The 21,794-nt window shown below is 32.9% G+C and overlaps 4 protein-coding genes across 4 annotated transcripts in view; 2 read left to right on the top strand and 2 right to left on the bottom strand.

Moving 5' to 3' along the window:
- The window catches only part of LOC131853650 (piezo-type mechanosensitive ion channel component-like), a gene marked incomplete at its 5' end in the record, with an annotated part of 45,317 nt that extends 38,641 nt beyond the window's left edge, over positions 1 to 6,676 (top strand). The window contains 8 exons of the mRNA XM_059204624.1: positions 18 to 118; positions 645 to 826; positions 1,547 to 1,727; positions 2,135 to 2,235; positions 2,644 to 2,741; positions 2,919 to 3,022; positions 3,789 to 3,930; positions 4,276 to 6,676. Of these exons, the coding sequence (XP_059060607.1) occupies positions 18 to 118; positions 645 to 826; positions 1,547 to 1,727; positions 2,135 to 2,235; positions 2,644 to 2,741; positions 2,919 to 3,022; positions 3,789 to 3,930; positions 4,276 to 4,422 (1,056 nt within the window). The remainder of the gene's footprint in view (positions 1 to 17; positions 119 to 644; positions 827 to 1,546; positions 1,728 to 2,134; positions 2,236 to 2,643; positions 2,742 to 2,918; positions 3,023 to 3,788; positions 3,931 to 4,275) is intronic.
- Positions 6,677 to 6,764: 88 nt separating this feature from the next.
- Positions 6,765 to 10,534, bottom strand: LOC131853629 (DNA-directed RNA polymerase II subunit RPB2). The gene has a single exon (XM_059204597.1). The coding sequence runs from the start codon at positions 10,364 to 10,366 to the stop codon at positions 6,836 to 6,838; it is 3,531 nt and encodes a 1,176-aa protein (XP_059060580.1). The 5' UTR covers positions 10,367 to 10,534; the 3' UTR covers positions 6,765 to 6,835.
- Positions 10,535 to 11,069: 535 nt separating this feature from the next.
- LOC131853617 (LIM domain-containing protein jub) lies at positions 11,070 to 17,902 on the top strand. Its single transcript, XM_059204569.1, has 6 exons — positions 11,070 to 12,882; positions 13,262 to 13,431; positions 13,581 to 13,643; positions 13,894 to 14,059; positions 14,683 to 14,823; positions 15,425 to 17,902. The coding sequence occupies exons 1-6, from the start codon at positions 11,388 to 11,390 to the stop codon at positions 15,532 to 15,534; spliced, it is 2,145 nt and encodes a 714-aa protein (XP_059060552.1). The 5' UTR covers positions 11,070 to 11,387; the 3' UTR covers positions 15,535 to 17,902.
- An 888-nt stretch (positions 17,903 to 18,790) lies between these two features.
- On the bottom strand, positions 18,791 to 21,474 carry LOC131853604 (uncharacterized protein C18orf19 homolog A). Its single transcript, XM_059204552.1, has 3 exons — positions 20,941 to 21,474; positions 20,219 to 20,364; positions 18,791 to 19,153 (listed from the first exon to the last, which is right to left on the bottom strand). Exons 1-3 carry the CDS (start codon positions 21,309 to 21,311, stop codon positions 18,915 to 18,917), a joined length of 756 nt encoding a protein of 251 aa, XP_059060535.1. The 5' UTR covers positions 21,312 to 21,474; the 3' UTR covers positions 18,791 to 18,914.
- Positions 21,475 to 21,794: the final 320 nt, after the last annotated feature.

Raw genomic sequence — 21,794 nt, 5'->3', positions numbered from 1 at the left:
AGTAATTTTTTCATCAGGTTGGAGAACCAAACCCGCCGACAGATGTCACTGTGAAGATACGCATTGGACCATTCCTCCCTGTCTACCAGATGTCAGCGCAATCCCACAATATTGATCTGTAAGTTTGTTTATTTAATAGGTATTGTTAAAGCTAGTTGAAAATATGTTTATATTATAATAGCAAAAGGCATTGATATTTTATCAATTTTTTTTTTCTTTTTGTTGCTGATTTGTGTTTTCTTTTACTGAAGATACATTAATGAGTACTCAAGTGATACTGAAAATAATTAGGTAGTATTTAATTTAAAATACTCTAATTTCAATGTTTAATAAATAAACACATACACAAACATTATTTCTCTATATTATTATTAATATTCCTTAACTTAACTAGAATAATATAACTGACCATAGCATATATTTAATATACCGGCTTTTTCCTGTCCGATATATCACATGATAATGTGTGTTCGTAGTGATGTATATGTAAAGACAACGGTTATCGCTTACCGTGGTGAACCGTCAGCTTGTTTGCCAAACCAATTAAATAAAAAAGGAACGAATAGGCGATTTGTCTTTATTTTTCTATAATTAATAAGAAACTAATATAAAGTTTTTAAATGTCATGTTCGTTCCCAATACAGTTTCACAGAGCAGGACTACACGCAACTGAGCAATTTGTACGCTCGCGACCGCACCGCGCAGACGTTCCTCTCCAACTATATGTACAACGACATCGCAGTCGTCACGATCAATCCCAATTCGACCATGAAGTGGGAGATCTCCCCGCCGGAACTCGACCGACTTGAACGAGAGGCAATGTCCAGTGAGTAGTATTATTTATTATTACGTGGTGGGTACGCTCTCGAATGTGTCTTCACCTGATGAAATGATAATTTGAAATATTAATGTTTTATTTATATATTTTGTTAAATTACGTAATATACTATACTTATTGTTAAGATTTCAGGCATTTTGTGTTTGTAATAACAATATGTTCTCTTTATATCGCTGTACCTTCAGATATGTGTCCGATGATTTACATCTAATATTAATTTACATTTAGTATTACGTAGGTACATTTACGTACTCGCCTAATCGCGACAGTGGGTCAGATGTTTGCTGCTGTCGGTCTGTCGTTGGCGAAATGTTAATAACAGTCCATGATTGTGTAACACGTTTGACAGTGCAATTGAAATATATATATACTTATATAATATTCGTGTGAAGCCATCGTATGCGTACCCGTCCCGTAGTCGTATTTGTAAATCACCATTTATTGACAATAATCAAACATTACATTAAGCAAAGCATTAATTAAAACATCATCAATTATTTTATTTTATAAAGGTGTCGTGTTATAAATATACACTTTTATAATTATATATTTTCTCAGCATTTATTAGTGTATATGTTGAGCCATATTTAAAACAATAAACTGTGTATTTACATATACAAACAGTCTTACATTTTTTGTCTCGTCGTGATTTTATTATATGTAAAGATAAAATAAATAAAAAAACAAATTACTTGTGTGTGTTGACAGATGCCTCCCTATTGGTGAAGTTCACCTTCGTGATCACTCACCCAACGAACGCTGTGCCGAACCCGCCCACCATCGAAGATCACCGCGAAGTGGCACTCGATGCCTTCGTAGATAATAAACCCAATCCACAGAGAGAAACGCTGCTGAAACTACTCTCCGGAACAGCTGAGCCAGATGCATGGTCTGTTTGCATAGTTATTAAATACTTATTTAAGATTTAATTACATAAAAAGTCTGCTTCAATGTCTATAAAATTACTATGGTAAATATAAGGATGAAAACAATTGTAACGGAACGAATTTGATGTCACGTGAACTGCAAAATAATATTTAAAAAAAATCTACTGGACAAGCATCTTTGTGTTGCTCATGAACGAATGATCTGTTCAACTCACAGCTGATTTATTTTGTAAACTATTAGTTTAGTAATGATTTATGAGTACTGATTTATTTAGTTATTATTGTATTTGATTCTGTTTTTGGCAGTTTACATTCACATAAAATTAGAATTGAATAAAAAAAATCTTATAGAAGACAAATTATTTATATGTTCTTAACATAATTTCAATATTTTTTGTTTTTTTATCAGGTTGCATGTGAAAAAAATGTTCCCTAAGTTTGTCAAAGTATTCAACAAGGGAACAGCCAAAGCGGCGTATCAGCTGATGCCCGAAGTACCTGACGACCCCGGTATATAAATATTCTTAATTTCACATTCCTTCTAGTATGCATATTTTACATACATGAATATTTGTTTTTTTTTATTATTTTGAATCAAACAAATGTATATATGGCTATTATCATTATGACTATACTTAGGTGTCTAGCACACTGTCTTACTTCCGATAGTCTCAATTTCGATTCCTGTATAATACAAATATTTGTATATATGACTATACCTGTTTTAGTCGGGATATATTACAAAATATTAAGTATGTCTATGGAACCAAATCAATTTCATGTGTACTGTCAAAGATTATTTATTGGCCACATTTGCATATCCTTATATTTAAGTTTGTGCTGATATTACCAGTATCATAAGTATGTCTATATAACACAAGAAATACTAATGATTAGTCATTTTACACATTTTTTCAGACGAAGACGCACGGTTGTTCCGCGACGTGCAACTCCGTCTAGAAAGAGACACTAATGGCATGTACTGGCGAGTACGCGAGTACTGCAAACCAGGGCAGGTGAGTTGTTACTATTTTATTAATTTATATATTCATCGATTAGTTTTGTAAAGATACCTGATATACAGTATAGAAAATATTAACATCTTGTTTTTATTTATAATTCAAACCTTTTTATAATATACATATCGTTAAATATTTTGTTTGGCTACTTCATAATGAATTATAATTTTTAAGGACCCGTTAACATCGATTCCAATGAACAATTGCAACATGCTGGTCATGTACACTTTCAATGACAAACTGTTCCCCGAGACATTAAACTTTATTTCTGGCAGTGGGTGAGTATCTGTATTAATATATAATAGGTATATAGATTTAGTAATTTACTTCACAACCATTATAGAACTTAATTTCATTTCCATTCTTCTTCTGCTTTCGTTTTCATTAAAAATATGAATTATGGTAAATGTAGATTATAAAATGTAGGACCCTCACCACCCTTTGTCATATGATGCTGAATTTTGTTAACTCCGCACCTTAACATGTGACATAATTATGGATCACCATAAATATTTTTTTTATTGTTATAGTCGTGAAGTACTGATGTAAGCTTTACGTCAAATTAGAATGAAGTTAGGTACTTTATTACAAACATTTTTACAGAGATTACCTTTACCTATTACTAATATACCTAAAGATTATGCAATAAAAAGAAAAATATTACGAACTAATAAACGAATGAACTAAAAATAGCTATGTGGTTAATTTAAATGCGGTCGAAGTGGGATCAAGAGGTATACCAGCGAAATCTTTCTAATCTTATAAAAAATCTTGGCCTGTCTAGAACTGCAGTAGGTACTATACTAGAACATCTATAACTAAAACTGCACTAGCAGGCTCTTACCAGATTTGACTGGGCAAGGAGAGAAACACGAGCGGTGAAGGTGAGAATTGATGTACGTCGGCAAGGGGCCTCGTAAATCTACACCTGGGTCACAAGTTCCGGGAACTGCTCGGAGTTTCCCTCTCTGCCACACGATCGACCAGGCTCCCGCACGGAGAATCCGAGGAATACTAAGAATTTCGTCTTTTATACAATTGCAGAATCATCGGCTTGTATACCACATTTGTGTTCTTGGCGTCTCGGGTTCTTCGAGGCTTCTTCTCTGGCATTTACACAAAGATAATGTTCGACGACTTACCGAACGTCGACAGGGTTCTGCAGCTTTGTCTAGATATTTATTTGGTGAGTATAATGGTAATAATAAATGTTGCACAATATCAGTAATCACCTAAACATCGTCACTAGAACGTTAGTCAGTCAGCAGTACTACGGTAGATAGTAGATTAAATAGTTGTTTAACTATGGTAAATTAATAATGAATTTTAATTTTCATAAGATATAGATGTATGAAATAACAACCCTAATGATAGTAGCGTGATATTAAGCCATATACCTACAGCCTCCTCGATGAACATTGCAAAATGATTTTTGAAAATCAAATCAATAGTATAGTTTACCTCTTTATAATTTTAGTATAGATTGATTGATTCATTGCAAGCATACGATAATTTTCTATTAAATTCACAGGTGCGTGAGGCTCTGGAGTTGGCTCTCGAAGAGGATCTATTTGCAAAACTGGTGTTCTTATACAGATCACCTGAAACTATGATAAAGTGGAGTCGACCCAAGGAAGAGGACACCGAAGAGCAAAGGGCACTGCCACCGTCGCGTTGATTTGTTTTGAATATACCTAGTCAATATAACTTACAGATGGTGTGCTTCCCACCCCTTTTGTTATTCCACAGTTATCTATTCTATAATCTGTAAGCATTTCGTGCTAACGTTTTTATAAAAGGTACCTTAGTTAAATGGCGCTAGTGTTGGTATTACCTTATTATTTGTATGCCGTGTGATAACAAAAGGAGCTCGATTAGCTTCTCTAGATAGAGTACATTTCTATTAGCGTTATAGCTAATAGAAAAATCCCAACGGCATGAAATCAACATGGAAAACGAATACTCGAGCTGCGTAACTACATTCTTAATTTGAACATCATGCTAGTCATGTCGTTAATAAAAATGTACTTTATAAGACTGAAGACAGTTTAAACACGAATATTTATACACGAGTTACTGTCTTACATACAATAATACCTTATGGTATAGCCCAGTATACGTTTACATACACGGGTTGCGTCTATATATAGTTATATATAAATTTTACAAGACTAAAGGCATTGCATCGAGATCCCTGCACTTTGCAGTTGCGTAGTTAGATACGTAAGTTGTACAGACATATTTAAAGTTAATTTAAGAATAACTCAATTATATTGGGAACTTGTTACACAATTGATTATAAAATTATGGAAGTACCTAATTATAAAATATGAAATGAAATATCGATACGCACACTTTTAATGTCTTTGTGTAGTAGATATACCTAATTTTGCAGTTTCTATATTCCTATTTTTGGCTTAGTGTTTAATATTTCAATGCAATTACTTACAAATTAATTATATTTATACAATTAGGTAGCTTACACCATAGTTATAATATATATATTATTTAATTTGAATAAAAAATAAGGCCGATTGTATATATATATATATATGTAGTTCCAATTGTATATACCTGCAAAATGTTGTTTCCTGGAATAGAAAAATTTACAAGTTATATAATTTATTTGTTTATACCATATCTCGGAAAAATACCTTTACCGTTCGTTGACCAAGATATTATTATGCTCTCTTCATTTACCGGTATGGTTTATTTTAATTTAAAATTAATGAGATCTTATCTTATTGAATCTACTATACTTTTATTTACAAAAATTTTTAATTATATAAAATTGCTTAGTAAATTTCTTTGAAAGGTTATGCTTGTTATGAATATGGGGGTAAAAAAGAGGTCGGGGCCGTTACATAAAAATTAGTATAATAAAAAAACTTTATATTGAATGAATAACATTTATTAAAGGGATAAAATCTAGCCTAATTTATAGTACTTAAAATAAACGCATACATTTGTTTAAAGAAAAGTATTTTCAGAAATATAAAAAAATATTCAAATAATTTCATAAGAGTCCCGAACGTGGTATTTTCAATATATTCGTTAAATGACGTCCTATAGAAATGAAACTAAGCAATTATTAAATTTAAGGGATTGTGTTCTTTCCTGAGGCATAAAATGGAAGATTTGAATGAATATCTGAAATGAAATTTTATCTTTTACTTTGGTTCGGGTTACCCTTATGAAAGGCATTATTATCCTTTTTTACAAATTAAAATGTTTTATTAAATCAATATCGTATATTATTATTAAATGAGGAAACACCACTAGTGTTTTAAATAAACAAATGAAATAATTTGAAGCAAATTTTAAATCTTAAGATATTGATGTAAAGAATGTTTTAGATGCTACTTGTAAAATAGGAAGTAAATATCTTTTAATTTTTGTAGGCGTTTCTGTGACAAAAAATATGTTCTGATCTAGGCTTACACTACCTACACAAGCTCACATTTAATGCATTTTTAGGTAATTACATACATTATGCTCTATGTTGATATTACAGTTAGGCCCGTAACATTCAATAATTGTAAGTACTAATTATAGACCAGTCACATGTTATTTAAAAGGGCAAAATTTTATATTACACAAAATATCTACCTTATACAAAAATATATATATGGATTACACTTTTAGGTAATATTTCGTCAATTAGCTGGACAAAATCTGTTTTTATAGTTGTACAAATTTCGAGATATCAGATTCTTATTCCTATTGGCTGTAACTTGTTAAAACTATAAAAAATGTGTTAAATGTATTAATTTACCCTGTTTATATTTTATTGATAAATTTTATATTTCTGTTACTCATAACTGTTATTTAATGTATATATAAAGAATAAATGCACTTCCATAATAATATATGAATGAAATTTGTTTAAATATATACCTCAAGTCTTAAACATTGCATTTGATAACTTTTTAAATTATTGAAGTATGAAAGATTATTATACATTTTATATCATGAAAGCTACATTTAATGTCGTCGATTTGTGTTAATAAAAAGTATATGAAATTTTAAAGATTTTTATTTATGATTATTTTTAGTTCAACTGTAGATATTCATATTAGAACAGCTAAAACTTAATTTATCACCATCAATCTTGGTGCTATATTCATGGACATAAGTTCCTGGAAAAGTAATTTTGCAGCGTATGGCAAACGGATTTGCGAAATTTGTGTTTTGTTTTTACAGCCTTTACATTCAAAAGTGTTGTTACGTAAATTGGCGATAGCTATTAAGCCACAAAAGTTGCATACATGAATTCGGTAAGGATCCGAAACTTCAAAAAGTCGCTCGCGTAGGAACTGAGCGGCACCGTGTGCAATTTGACAGTCGCGTTCCATTTCACCGAAACGCAATCCACCGTCTCTAGCTCTTCCCTCCATGGGTTGTCTAACCAAAATTTGGACAGGTCCTCTCGCTCTTGAGTGAATTTTATCATCCACCATATGCTTAAGACGTTGGTAGTAAGTGGGACCCAAGAAAACTTGAGCATTAATCTTACGTCCTGTGTGTCCGTTATACATTACTTCATTGCCACGAAGATGATAACCATATTCTTGAAGCAAGGAAGAAATTTTTTGTACGTTGACAGCATCATTAAATGGCGTAGCATCACCAATTTCTCCTTTATTCGAGGATACTTTTCCTTGGATGCATTCAATTAAATGTCCAATTGTCATACGAGATGGAATGGCATGAGGGTTAATAATTATGTCTGGTGTCAAACCTTCACAAGTGAAAGGCATATCCTCTTGTCGGTATTGTATACCACATGTACCTTTTTGACCATGCCGAGAAGCAAATTTATCTCCAATTTGCGGAATGCGAACTGATCGTACGCGAATTTTACAGAATTTATATCCCTCACTGTTTAGTGTTAACATAACTTGGTCTACAATACCCGTTTCACTATTACGTAAGAATGTAGATGCATCTCGTTTGGTGAAACGTTTAGTGGTACCTTCCAATTCATCATCATTTTCAGGCAATGTGATTGTTTTACCAATTACTACATCATCACCAGATACTCGAATTCCTGGGGCAATAATCCCATCGTCATCTAATTTGTCATACAATGCATTTCTCATTCCTTGACAAGTTTGTCTAGTTGGTTTTTCAAATTGTTCTTCTTGATCCCCTATTCTTTTTGATTCTGAATCTTTGTAAGAACGGTAAAATACAGACCTGAAAAATCCTCTTTCAACTGCTGATGCATTCAAAATAACACTATCTTCTTGATTGTACCCAGTGTAACATAAGATTGCAACAATTGAATTAATGCCAGCTGGCAATTCTCTGAAACGCAAATACTCCATTGATCTAGTAGTGACCAATGGTTTGTGTGGATAATATAAAACATGAGCCAATGTGTCCATACGAACGTGGAAATTGGTAATGTACACACCCATGGCTTGCTTACCCATAGCACTTTGATAAGTGTTCCTAGGACTTTGATTGTGATCAGGGAATGGAATGATAGAGGCACAGACACCTAATATCATGGCTGGATGAATTTCACAATGTGTATAAGTAGTACAGTAGGCATATTCTTTAAGTTGCGCCAGATCATCTGGACTCATAGCAATCATTACAGTTTCCTCTTCTAGGGTGTCAATATATTCTACAACACCACTAGCTACAAGGTTTTGCCATCCATAATTGTTGTAATCTCTTTCTTTAAGGTTGTCAATATGTTTCTTCTTTAATAAAAGGGCTCCATTTTCAACAATAAGCAATGGACGACATATTCTTCCAGCATCTGTATAAATTCTAATTTCTCTGTCTCGGATATCACGGATCATGCTTACTTCTGATACAATGATGTCCATTTGACGTCTAAGTTTCCTCAATGTAGCCATAAGTTGTTCAGGGTCTCTATGAATCCCGACCCAACAACCGTTTACAAATATCTTTGTTGCATCTGCAATTGCAGAAGGAGCAATTTCTTCCAGATTTTCCATTGACCACTCCTCTAAGAACTCTAAGATAGGAGAAGGTTGACTGCCTACAGATATATAGGCCATTAGAGCCAAATTTTTTACAAGCCCGACAGCAGCACCCTCTGGGGTTTCTGCAGGACATATCATACCCCAAAGTGTATTATGTAGCTGACGAGGTTTGGCTAGTTTTCCATCACGTCCAATAGGTGAGTTGACGCGGCGTAAATGTGATAATGTTGATGCAAAGGTCAGTCTATTTAATACCTGTGATACTCCAGCTCTGGCTTGATGAGCTTTTTTCTGATCACCCCAATTGCCCGTAGCAAGTGAATAACGCAACCCATCAGTAATAATTTTTGTTTTAATGGCTAATTCAAGATTGAAATCTTTTCCTCTGTCAATGAACTTTTGAGCATACATACGCACTTCTTTCAATAAGTTTTTGAAAAGACCTCTGAACAGGAAAGCCAGTAAGGGTCCAGCCAAATCCAATCTTTTATTTCCATAATGATCTCGATCATCTAATTCTCTGCGACCCAGAGCTGCTAGCAGAAGTCTATGCACCATATAACCCAAGAAGTAAGTCTTCTTAGTTTCACAAAAGTCTGACACTCCAACATGTGGTAACATTTCCTTTTGTAGAATCTCTCTAGCATATTTGATACGCTTGTCTTTTGTTACACCAGGACGAGCCCCACGGGAACCAATAAAGTTCAGAGCTACATTTTGTTCTTGAAACACAAAAGCTTCATCTAATGATGGTTTCACCATTTCCATCATTTCAGGATCATCAAAGTCATAAATAATGTGTTCCAATATATCTCTGTCAGCTACAAATCCAAGTGCTCTGAACACAATCATGATTGGAATTTCTTGTTTAATATATGGGACAATAGCAATAATTCGCTGTCCTATAGCTGATTTCTTTATGCTCTGACCACCCCTGGCCATCATATTTACCCATAATGTTGAAGTTGGTCTTGAACTGTGCTCAAGACAAGAACGAATCTCTGTTTTATAAGCATATTTTCCATCTTTCATACTGAACACATACACAGTATTTGTTGCCATTTTCTCTTGAGCTATTAAAACTTTTTCGGAACCATTGATTATGAAGTAGCCACCAGGATCAAGTGGGCACTCATTCAACTCTGTTAAATCTCTGTCTGTAAGATGGCTCAGGAGGCAATATGTAGATCTCAGCATAATTGGAATCTTCCCAATAAAAGTCTTTTGATGTTGTGTTTCAATAGGATCTTCATTTTCTTTTACAATAGTCTTTGTTATATCCACATACAAAGGAGCAGAATATGTAAGATTACGAAGACGGGCTTCATTTGGCATCATGGGAGATGGAGCGCCATCTTTCTCCCAGTGGGTGGGTTTTGATAAATAAATTTGGTCAAATTTTAACAGATATCGTGGTGGAGTTTCGATTTCGCCGGATGAATGTTGTGCTTCTGCTTGTAGTTCGATTGGTGGGGAATCTTCTACAATTCGTTGTACGGACATCTGGATAAATTCATCGAAGCTGTCCAATTGTTGTCGTACCAATCCTTTTTCATCAAAATACGCGTTGATGACAATCCAACAGGCTTCTTGCCAAAGCTCCGAAGAAATTTCTTCCACATCTTCTTCTTCATATTGATCGTCCTCCGTATCATACATTATAGATTCAGAGAAATTATATATTAGTGAATATTAATAACATTAATTTTAGGTTTAAACAGTGGTTTGTGTAAGCAAGCACAAAACGAGTACACAAAACCAATCACTACACTTCTATATCAAGAATGCTCGGATCGCAAGTTCACTGGCGCTCAACCTGAATGTTAAGTCGTAGAATGAATTTAATGAACGAATGAATGACAGTAAAATAAACACCGGCAAAGCAAACCGGTAGACTGACAATCACATTTTTTTTCTACGTTAAATAGATTTACGGCTTCGGATATTTGGGTAATCAACAAAAAACCAGCCTATTTATTAATTATTGTAATCTATCTTTTTATTAATTATTATTACATTACAGAGTGTCCTATATGTTTAAATGAATTTAGGGACAATATTCATGTGTTTCAACTCTAGGTTCTATGGAAAGCTATTTATACCACAAAATTGAAACCTAAATAAAGATATTCATTCGGTGGCATGGGGTCCATACCATAATGGGTCCTAATTCTATTTTATATGTTGATTCTGATAACTGAAAACTTTGTGGTAGAGGCTTTATATTGTCCATTACTTTTATCATCAAATTGCATGTCATTTAATTGAATGACACCAAAAATAACACAAACTAGTCACAGAGGATTAAAGCACACAATCTGTATACCAAACAAATATCTGTCAGTGTCACGTCATTGTCATCTTTAGATCTCGTCTCATCTATCTTTAGTCGATCTGATTCTTACTTTTTTTTTAATAATTCCTATACAATTTCTAAATTTTCAAATATTAATACCTGAATAGTATAGCTTTAAAAGTTATGTATTTTAATATTATTATTTCTTGATCGTTGTAAAGCCTGTTTCTGACGTTACCTCATCATCGTGATGTTTTGTTTGACTATATTCATATCTGGTGGAGTTCGATTGATGTAGTACAATGATTCATATTGTATGTTTTTCTGTGATTTTATATATTTACTTTGCTTTTGTTTCCATATAATTACTTTCAAGTATTGAGTATGGAGTCTTCTCGAAGAAATAACTCGGAAGATCAACGATGCATACTTGGACTTCAAGATTTAAAACTATCAAACAAAGATGAGGACGGTACTGAGCAAGCGCACGGCGGCGCGACTTCTAACTCGAGCACACTCGGCAAAAGCCGTTCGGTTGGCGCAATAGAGAGTTTTGTCTTGGACAACACCCAGGCTAATCGACTAGATTATAGTTTTTACGAGAGATCAAATGTTATAGCAGCCTCTAAATTTGCAACACCGAAGCGAGTCGAGACAATTGCATCGATAAATAAACGCGATATAAACACAGCAGCGTTGCCCGCTAGCCCTACGCGTTCTATCGATTCATTATCGCAAAGGTCATTAAGTTATCAAACTGAAGACTTGTATGAGATTCCTGCAAATCCCAACACTCAGTATCCGCCGCCCGTGTATGAAAATATTGATTATTATAGTGACCAAAGGTCAACACAAGCACCTTTTTATCACCAACTGTACCAGCACGGTCTGACGCCCTCTGTTTCCGAGGGCTATTACGACACGCGTTATAGTAAAGCCCAACCTCAGGTGCCAGTCAGCTCCAAACCTAAAATAACACCATCTGTGTATGAAAATATGCTTTGTAGTGATAACAGTGAAAAGAGACGTGATTACAAACCAACTCAGGTACATGAGCAGCACTACATACAGCAAGGATCCGTTCCGGGCCCACAAGTGGCCAACAGTCATATAAATAAAAATGTGTCACAAATTAAAAATGATAATGTTGGAAAAATAGACAAAGCTCCGCCACCACCCTACAACTCATCAGACAATAATCCTAGCAGTGACTATACAGTTATGAAGTCAGCTCCCCCTAAATATACTGATGTGACTGCTCTCTTAAAGAGTAATTCTACTGTCAGTTTTGATGACAAAGTTGTTACAATTCCATCCACTGCTATTTACGCTTCAATTGCTCCAAGTGCTCAAAGGCCTAAAGCCAACATTGCTACTGAAGTCCAGACTGCTACAGCAAGTCCAAAATTTTTCCATCATAAACCAAGTATTGCAAGTGGTCTAGGTAAAGAGAAATCAGGTTTGGCTAATGGTGGCTATACTGCAAAGCCAGTTGTTGGTAATAGAATGCAGATAGTTGATGATGTGAATGGTTCTGATTATGTGTGCATGACAGGAGGCCAATCCCCTGCAGCTGTAGCGGCCAATAAAGACAATGTTTCAATAAATTCAGAATCAGTTGGCTCTCGGAACTTAGTGTCTGGGATGACATCTTTATGTTCCCCTGCACAGTCACCTGCACCAAGTCCCACTCCTAGTTCTGTTTCACAATTATCTGGTGGCTCTAGAGGTTCAGGAGGGAGGGGCAAGAGTTTATTACCTTACAGTATTACCCCCCCACGTCCACCTGGGCCGAGTGAAGCTCAACGTAAAATTGAGGAATTAACAAGACAGCTAGAGGAGGAGATGGAAAGGCAAGATGAGGAGGGTGAATATTTTGGTAAGTTGTGATAGGATAAAGGCAAGGCAATCCTTTCTTTTCAATATATACTTATACTCTGTTGGTGCCTGAGTGCAATATGACTGTGTTATTTACCGATAATTTAGATTTTCATTGGTGAAAGCATTTTTAAAATTCTTTTAGAGTTTTCATTATAAACATATATACACATAACATGAACATACAAAATTAAAATCTTTACTCTTTCTAATATATCTAAATTGCACTATTAGCCTAATAGAGAATTTGAGATTACCTACCTACATATCATATGTTTACAACATTCACCCTTACACACTTACAATAATACAAAACATATGTCTTGTTTATAATAAAATTCCATTTGTACTTATAAGCAACAATAATATTTTTTATGCAGGTATATGCCATACATGTGGTGCGGGTGTAACAGGAGCAGGACAGGCTTGCCAGGCGATGGGCAACCTGTACCATACCAATTGTTTTATTTGCTGCTCATGTGGCAGGGCACTACGCGGCAAAGCATTCTACAATGTACATGGCAAAGTGTATTGTGAAGAGGATTACTTGGTGAGTTGAAATTGTGTGTATAAAATAAATATGTGAGAATTTATAGGGGATGTTTTAAGTTAATGTTCTTTTTTGTTAAGTTTATCATCCGGCTATGGCCAGTGGGATTGTAGGGATGTCTAATATATTATTTTATTTTCTTATTTCAGTACTCAGGATTTCAACAAACTGCAGAGAAGTGTGCAATTTGTGGACATTTGATAATGGAAATGGTGAGAAAAATCTTTTTTATATTACTTGACATGACATTATTACTTTAATTGTTGCAAAGTACTAAGAAGCAGTAGATGATTTTTAGATGAAACTTTTGCTGGACAAACTATGTATGCTTCCTATGTAAGTAAGGTTATTAAAGTATGGTTGCTATGGCAGGTTAGGCTAGGCAAAAATTAATATCAATACACAATATGAACATCAATTTTATTCATATGAAGTATATCCCTTTAATTTTTGGTATTCCAGATCTTGCAAGCAATGGGAAAATCATACCATCCAGGTTGTTTCCGGTGTTGTGTATGCAACGAATGTTTGGATGGTGTGCCCTTCACAGTGGATGTTGACAACAAGATTTACTGTGTCAATGACTACCACCGGATGTTTGCGCCCAAGTGCGCAAGTTGCGGTAAAGGTGAGTGATAAATGAACGAGTATCTACAATATAATATATACGAAACATCTTATATTCCCACTCATTTAAATTTTACATCATAATTTATTTTGTAATTCCCGCGAATTACCTATCAGATAATTGTCTGCGGAATAAATTAAACACAAAAGGTATAATGTTAGTTTGAGATATTTGTATAAAATTTAAATTTATCCTAAAAATAAGATACTAAATATGAACAAACATTCAGAGGATTATGTACACGCCCATTATCTTATCTATATAAAATGTAGCATCAGATAATCCATATGCATGTGCAGATATGACAATTCCTCAAATTAATTAAATATGTATTTGGATCATATTATATATAAATTGCTTTATATTGACTTTATTACATAGTATAATATAAAGTCGCCGTCCTGTCTGTCTGTCCCTATGTATGCTTAAATCTTTCAAATTACTCATCGGATTTTGAATTAGTTTTTTTAATAGATAGAGTGATTGAAGAGGAAGGTTTATATATGTATATATTAATTACATGTACACCCGTGCGACGCCGGGGCGAGTAGCTAGATAAGAATAAAAGACTTATGAAATGAACTTTTTTTTTGTTTTGGCTGTAATAAGGTGTATTTATTTAGGTATCACACCGGTTGAGGGAACGGATGAAACAGTCCGAGTGGTGTCAATGGACCGAGACTTCCATGTGGACTGCTACATGTGTTGTGTGTGCGGCATGCAACTAACTGACGAGCCTGACAAACGCTGCTACCCACTGGCCGGTAAGTAATTGCAACCTCATATACAGGCTATAATAATTCTTAAAAAAATATATATTATAATATATACTTTTAAAAATTTTGCTCCAAAAAAATAGACCCATCCCATATGGAATGATAAAGTCTCGTTTCTTCGTCAGATCCCTCCTCCACTTTCGTCTGTCGTTGCCAGGCGAAAATTTAAGATGTAAAGTTGAAATAACTTGATCATCCGACTTCTCCACTGGATTTTGCAATTACTTTCTATTTCCAACACTCAAAAAATATTTTCGTGAAAAGCAAAAATAATAGATACCTCAAACAGCTTCTTTGAGGGATTCGATTAATCTTATTGTGAAGGTGGATGGGTACGATTTAGCATATTTCTAGAAGTTCTAAATAGTACAGTCATTATGCAGAGAAATTAGTAAAAAAATGTTTTCATTGTAGTTTTTATAGTTTTCGTTGCCTGGTACTTAAGCTGATCCATGTATATATTTTTAGGCGATTTCAATAACAATCAAGATGAAGACCGAGGGAAAGAGAGACATAATAATCTCTCTCTCTCTCTCTTACGTCACGTATGTTGTAATTTTAATTAATCTATATATTAAACTGCTATCAGGTCGGCTTATGTGTCGCTCCTGTCACTTGGCTACCATCGGCGCTGCTTCAGGACCTGGCCAGCCACCAGCACCGCATCTATCACCGGCCTCTTATCAGTACATGGGTTGAGCTCCTGTTTTTACAATTCCGATTTGGCAGCTCTTATTCAGTACTGAGGCTTGCTCAAAATTGGTTAATATAGTTAAATAATGTAACATATACATTTGTTAACTTAATGAAATTTAAGGCTTTAAGCGACGTTAACTCAACTTTATTGTGGTTAAAGAGATTTTCCTGGTCTAAAATATTTTTATGTTGAAAACGGCCTACCATTTAAAATTTTTAGTGATCCCTTTAATGACCTTTAAATGTAAGATTCGAAAAAGTTTGCATTGTAACAATCTTGTTAAAATAATTGAAACAAATCTATAATATAATGCTTTAAACTATTTACTAGAGCGTCAATAGCAGTCTCATAAAATTTACGTGAGTTTTAGTTCTACTGTATATGTAACACGCCCTTTTATCAGCCAACGCAAAAAGTAAGATGAAGAGTCATGTATTTGTGAGTCTGCTTGTCGCAACGTAGTTTCCAATCTAATGAACCAATTATAATCCCTTTTTTTTATTGTTTGAAATCCTATGTGATCGTTATCTTACCTATAATATATTGTTTTTCATAAAGGGGTTACTTACAATTTTATAATTATTTTCTGTCGCTGACTGGTATAAAAACTCCGCACTGTGTATTTTCTCTGAATTCACTGTTATAGTGCTGTAGAGATCGACTTTTTAGCTGATCTCGCAGAAATATTTTAGAGGCTTTAATGCTGAAGGAGGATGGTTATATTATGTCAAAATTCAGTCAATGATATATTGTTCGTGTAACTATTACAATTTGTATGTAAAACATGCTAAAATTATTGAATTTATAATGAGTTAAAGATGTATAGTATACAAATTATTACAAATCACAATTATTGTCACCGTTACAATTTGGCAACTGTTAGTGTCATAAAACAATGTTATTAAAAATGGTTTATTAAGAAAAAGTAAACATATTAATGATTGTACTTTTTAACGTTTATCAGTATTTGTACAGATTGTTTTTATCTGTACCTGTAAAACAAACATGTAGTGTTATTAGTAGTACATTTTAAACCATTTTAAATATATACCCCCTAATCGTAAGATTTAAAGCTCTTACAAATCCTATTTAGCTAGAAATGTTTTGTGACTTTCTTTCAAATTAAGAAAATAACACGAAAGAAAGTAACTAACTCTTTAAAATAGCTTAAATGGGTTTCTTATGCGCATGACATTTACATAAAGTGGGGGTAATTGAATTAGTAGTATATAAATACCTGTTATAGAATAAGTTCCATTTAGAATTAAGAGCAAATGGCAAGATATTATTTAAATAGTTATTAAACTGCTTGTAGTATTCTACAAGTACACCTACTGCGACTTAGTTTAAGGGGAACGTACAATTAGAGAAATGCAATCGTGTCACGAAATAGTAGAGGTTTAATTATGTAACGATGTTGTTACTAATTCGGAATTGTAACGAATTAAAATTGATGCGTTTGCGATTTTCTCTGAACTATTTGAGAATTGGAGAAGGGAGCTAAGTTGTAAAGTTTTCAATTTTAATATGTTCCTAATATAACTGAAATGCAATTGAAAACTGCTGAGAATTGTATGTAATATAGTTACGTAATTAAGGTCAAAAATGTGACGTATATGATTATAGCGTTTTTGTCCAAAGCGTTTTTTATCACTCCATATGTTCTGCATATAAAGACGTCATATTCTGCGGTCCAACGATTCGTGTCACGGTTGCGTAGCCTGAACTGTATTTATAAACTAACAATAATATGAATGTGACTTTAAGACAGTATAATTTGCCTAAAATATTTGTGATATCATTAGATTAATTTCTTATTTGCTGCTTCAATAAATGTAGGATAGACATTTTTGAACAAGATATGATTGCCAGTTTTAATATTTTGCCATAATTCTGTAATACTGTAAAGGGGATATAGGAATAGTGGAGTTTTAATATATACGGAATCTAAATCTTGTTACAGAACAAATACAACAATAAAACAAGGATGTCTTGATGGGTTTCATGTTCACTACAAAATAGAATTTTGGATGCATTTACTAATTATACATAATAATGAACACTAGACATGGCAGCACACCTGGTAATTTTCAATTATAATTCTATTGTGATATTCCACCTGATTTGATATTTAGTGCTATTAGTAAGAAGTGTTTATTAATTCTTGTAATGTCACAAAACTATTTATATTAGATGGAGCAACACTAAGCATTCCAGTTATGTGCTGTCCTGTTGTGTACTTAATGTAAGTAATTATATAAGTTGTTTTTTATATCTGTACATTTTGAATATGTGATGATTCGTATGTTATGATTACGATACAATAAAATAAGAAAGGATTTTGTTAGGAAATTTTCTTTTTATAAATATTTAAACAATAAAATTTTCCAAAAGGATATTTTGTTTCATTATCTTCTATCCACTCCTTCCAACAAACGCTTATGTCATCCACTGACTTCCCACGAATTCTACATCGTTGGTCTATCTAGAAAGAGGACGATCCTTGAATCGTGGTGTTGTACGTGGTTTCCATCGTTCACAGTCAACGGACGTAACGCATCACTTTTTGAGAACTATATCGGACCTTTTTATATTTTAATATTAGGTCCTGTCCCGCAGATGTAATGAACATAACAGTCTCCACTGTTTTATGTTGTTATATAATATTATGTACTTTGTCGCTACCTAATTTACGCACCAGCTAGTGAACAACAATTAATAGAAGTCGTCATCAAAGATCACAGTCAATACCAAACGCAATTGATAGTTGATAAAACTTGTGTATATGGTTCAATATTGAGAATGAAAGTAGTCTATTTTATTGCTAGTAATGTATGTTAGATTACTAGCAATAAAATCAAGTCATGTGGGCCGTGCATACCTTCTGAAAATCATTATAGTTAATTTCTAATTTATCATGTTAACTGATAAGGCAGTGTTTTTTTTTTGTGGATGATAATGGAATGGTGCACTTTGTCATCATGAGATCAGGTCAGTTAGCCCATCGTGACAAATTCACCAGGAATTTATCACGATGGTGGAGGTCGACCTGACATGATACATTGCTAGCAATGGGGTTATCAATCCACATTACTAACAATCCCCTTCCCCCCGATAAGGCAGTGTTCATTTTGTCATCTATCACTACCACAAGTGCTTCGCTAACATACTATTACTGTTCATAAAGTCTTTCAGGTTTATACTTAAATAAAACGAAATCAATTAAATTTCATTTAAACATTTATTAAAATATCAAGATATTTTTTCATAACTATAAACAGCCCTTAGGGTTTAAAATATGTAAATAATAATTTATTGGTTAAACCGTACATAAAGTAGATGAGGCAACATTAAGTTATTTTATCAAATATCATAAATATATTCACATTTTTTTCACCTTGTTTTTCATATTTCGCATTTCGGTCTTATATCGTCGCATCTCGTCCATTACTTGGGTGCTTTTCTCTTTCATCTGTACCTGGTAGTGCTCTTTGCTTTCCTTAAGTTTATCCTGTATGGTGTCCTTTTTCTCTTGAAGCAATTCTTTGATGCGCTCCCTTGAGGGTACAGGCTTAATCCAACCTATTGCTGTTAACTTTTTAATAGCAACTGTTGTTCCACCTAGAAGAGAAAATAGATTCTATATAATAATATAAAACAACTTGATACCTCTTATGCCTTTGGTATTATTCAAAGTAATTTAATCAAATTTTTATAAATATATAATAAAAAAAAGTACATATTATTTATTTATAAAATGTAGTATACATTTTATAAATAAAAAATGATTAGTGATTTATATAAAAATAAAAGTAGCTCTACATATGATTCAAGATAAAAAGTAACCATGTGCAGGACATGGTTCATGTTTGTGACAAATTTAACTCAAATCTGTACAGTTGTAACTTATAATTATAAATAACTTGCTGTGCCCGCAGTTTCATTCCTGTGAAATTTATAGCCTATATGTTATTGTGATGTATAAGCTATATTACTGTAATGATTCATCAAAATCTGTTTAGTAGTTTTTGTGTAAAAGAGTAACAAACATCCATCCATACTCACAAACTTTCACATTTATAATATTAATAATGGGTAAACAAAAAAATAGCCAATATTTATTGTGCAAATAGCTATCCTAACAACTAACTAACAATGTATCTTAACAAATATGAGCAATTAAATACATTTATCCCTTTGCCATGATTGGCTTACATATTTCATAGTTCTGTAGTGATTATATTTTAGTACAGAATATAGTTTGTATGAATACATGTAAAATTTCATTAACATCATTCACCTGTCAAAAAGTAAAAACAGACAGACAATTTATAATATTAGTATGGATTAGTTTATATCTACTAACTATATAACTAGTTTATATAACACTTTTTATATTATTGACAGTTTGTCATTCAACATCATGGAAATGCTTTGGATTGAGTTTAGTTAATAATAAGCATGTTTTTTATCTACTTGTTACAGTGTCTACTTATTGATGTGATGAGCTGGCTAGTAAACGAAATTATATTTTTTATGATATCCTAATTTTCTTAATGAATATACAATTGGATGAAGTATTAAAATTAATATTTTAGTATTTTAATACAACATTTTGTTCAATATTCTTTAGTGTTAGTTTGTGTTATCCATTTAATGTTTTAAATGTTTAAATATAGTAATTACCAACAGTGACAGCATAGCGCAGTGGAGTTACTGCTTTGTAGAGAGCAAATGCTAGAGCAAAATATCCTGCGCTTGAATCCCTTAAAGGTGATATTAAAGTTTCACTAACACCAATTGATTCCAATATTGCTAAAACATCTAAACCACTGTAAGAAATTGAATACAAAACTATTAAATTTACATTCTTATATAACACTATATGGGAATAAAGTTTATTTAATTAAACTAACAAGATGTGACTCAAATCATATAAAAATTCATAAGAAGTATTTATCATCACAAGGAATTGAAACATATTTTAGTGCAACCGACTTATTTGGGCATATAAATTTAATGGTAAAATAAAAATTTGGATAAAAAATTTAGATAACCGAAAACCCTGTCAATAGATCACCAGGTCTATACTATACTAGCTGATAGTTGTGATTATCTTTGAGACAAAATATAACTTATTTCAATTCTTTTAATACAAATTATCTTCATATTATATTTTATTAAGATCCATCAGCTGTTTAGTAATCACAATGTGACAAATAGATAGACTCACATTCAGATTTATAATATATTAGTAGTTATTTAAAAGAGATCTTGTGATGAGTATGCATTCCAAATGAGAAAAAAACTATTCAAGTCTTAATATTCAGTTTAATTGAATAAAGATATATTTCTATTCTATTTATTTGGAATAAATCAGAATGGAATAACTGAATGTAGTAATTTACCTTCTAACTGCATAGTAGAAACCACCAAACCATACCGCTGATGACACCATATGAACAGGCACTAGAACATACCAATAATCTCTGTACATATCTTTAAATCTTTGCAAGAGTCCTGGTTTTGGTGTTGGAGGCTCTTCTTGTTGTTTGTTGACATTATTGCCGCTTTGTATTGAGCGCTGTGTTACTGAACTCACTAATGATTGCGTTTGTTTAACTTCGAGTAAAGGTCTGTGGATAATGTTCTGTTGATAACAAAGTCCACTAGATAAAATTCTTAAAGGATAGATTTTATTTGATCTCCATTTTGCCGGTTTGATTACGTTGTGTACAAAATAACAATTCCTATATATTGGTCTTACTACTAAGGCCATTTTATTTTTTTTAAGGTTAAAATAATATCGATTAAAATACTAAAAAATTCTCATTTTTTTTTTTATGAAATATAAATGTATATATGGGCTATTATAAAGTAAAGTAAAATTGACTAATAGAAGAAAATTGGAAAATGGAATAAAATGACGAACCGAGAGGTTATGACAGTTGTCAATGTCAGAAAAACAATCACAGAGTATATAGACATAATATTTTACAGCGTAGACATTATTAGACAGGTTCCATAATTCGTTGAATTATCGATACCATAGTTTACCATGTCTTATTTATTCCTATTATGTATGAATACCAGCGAACCTGGAATGGAGCATTTGGAAGCCATCGTGATTAATAACTCCTATACAGTGAACTAACGGAGTAATGGGAGAATTCGTCCATGTGGTATTGAAAATAAAAATCTAAATTAAAAGTAGCCTAAGTTACCCCTAATAACATTAGTTATCTGTGAGCGAAAATTCCGT

The sequence above is a fragment of the Achroia grisella genome, unplaced genomic scaffold, assembly GCF_030625045.1.
Source record: "Achroia grisella isolate CSIRO2021 unplaced genomic scaffold, CSIRO_AGI_Agris_v1 utg903, whole genome shotgun sequence".
Taxonomy (NCBI): Eukaryota; Metazoa; Arthropoda; class Insecta; order Lepidoptera; family Pyralidae; genus Achroia; species Achroia grisella.
Note: the sequence above shows the minus strand (reverse complement) of the source record. Positions and strands in the feature narration are given on the sequence as shown.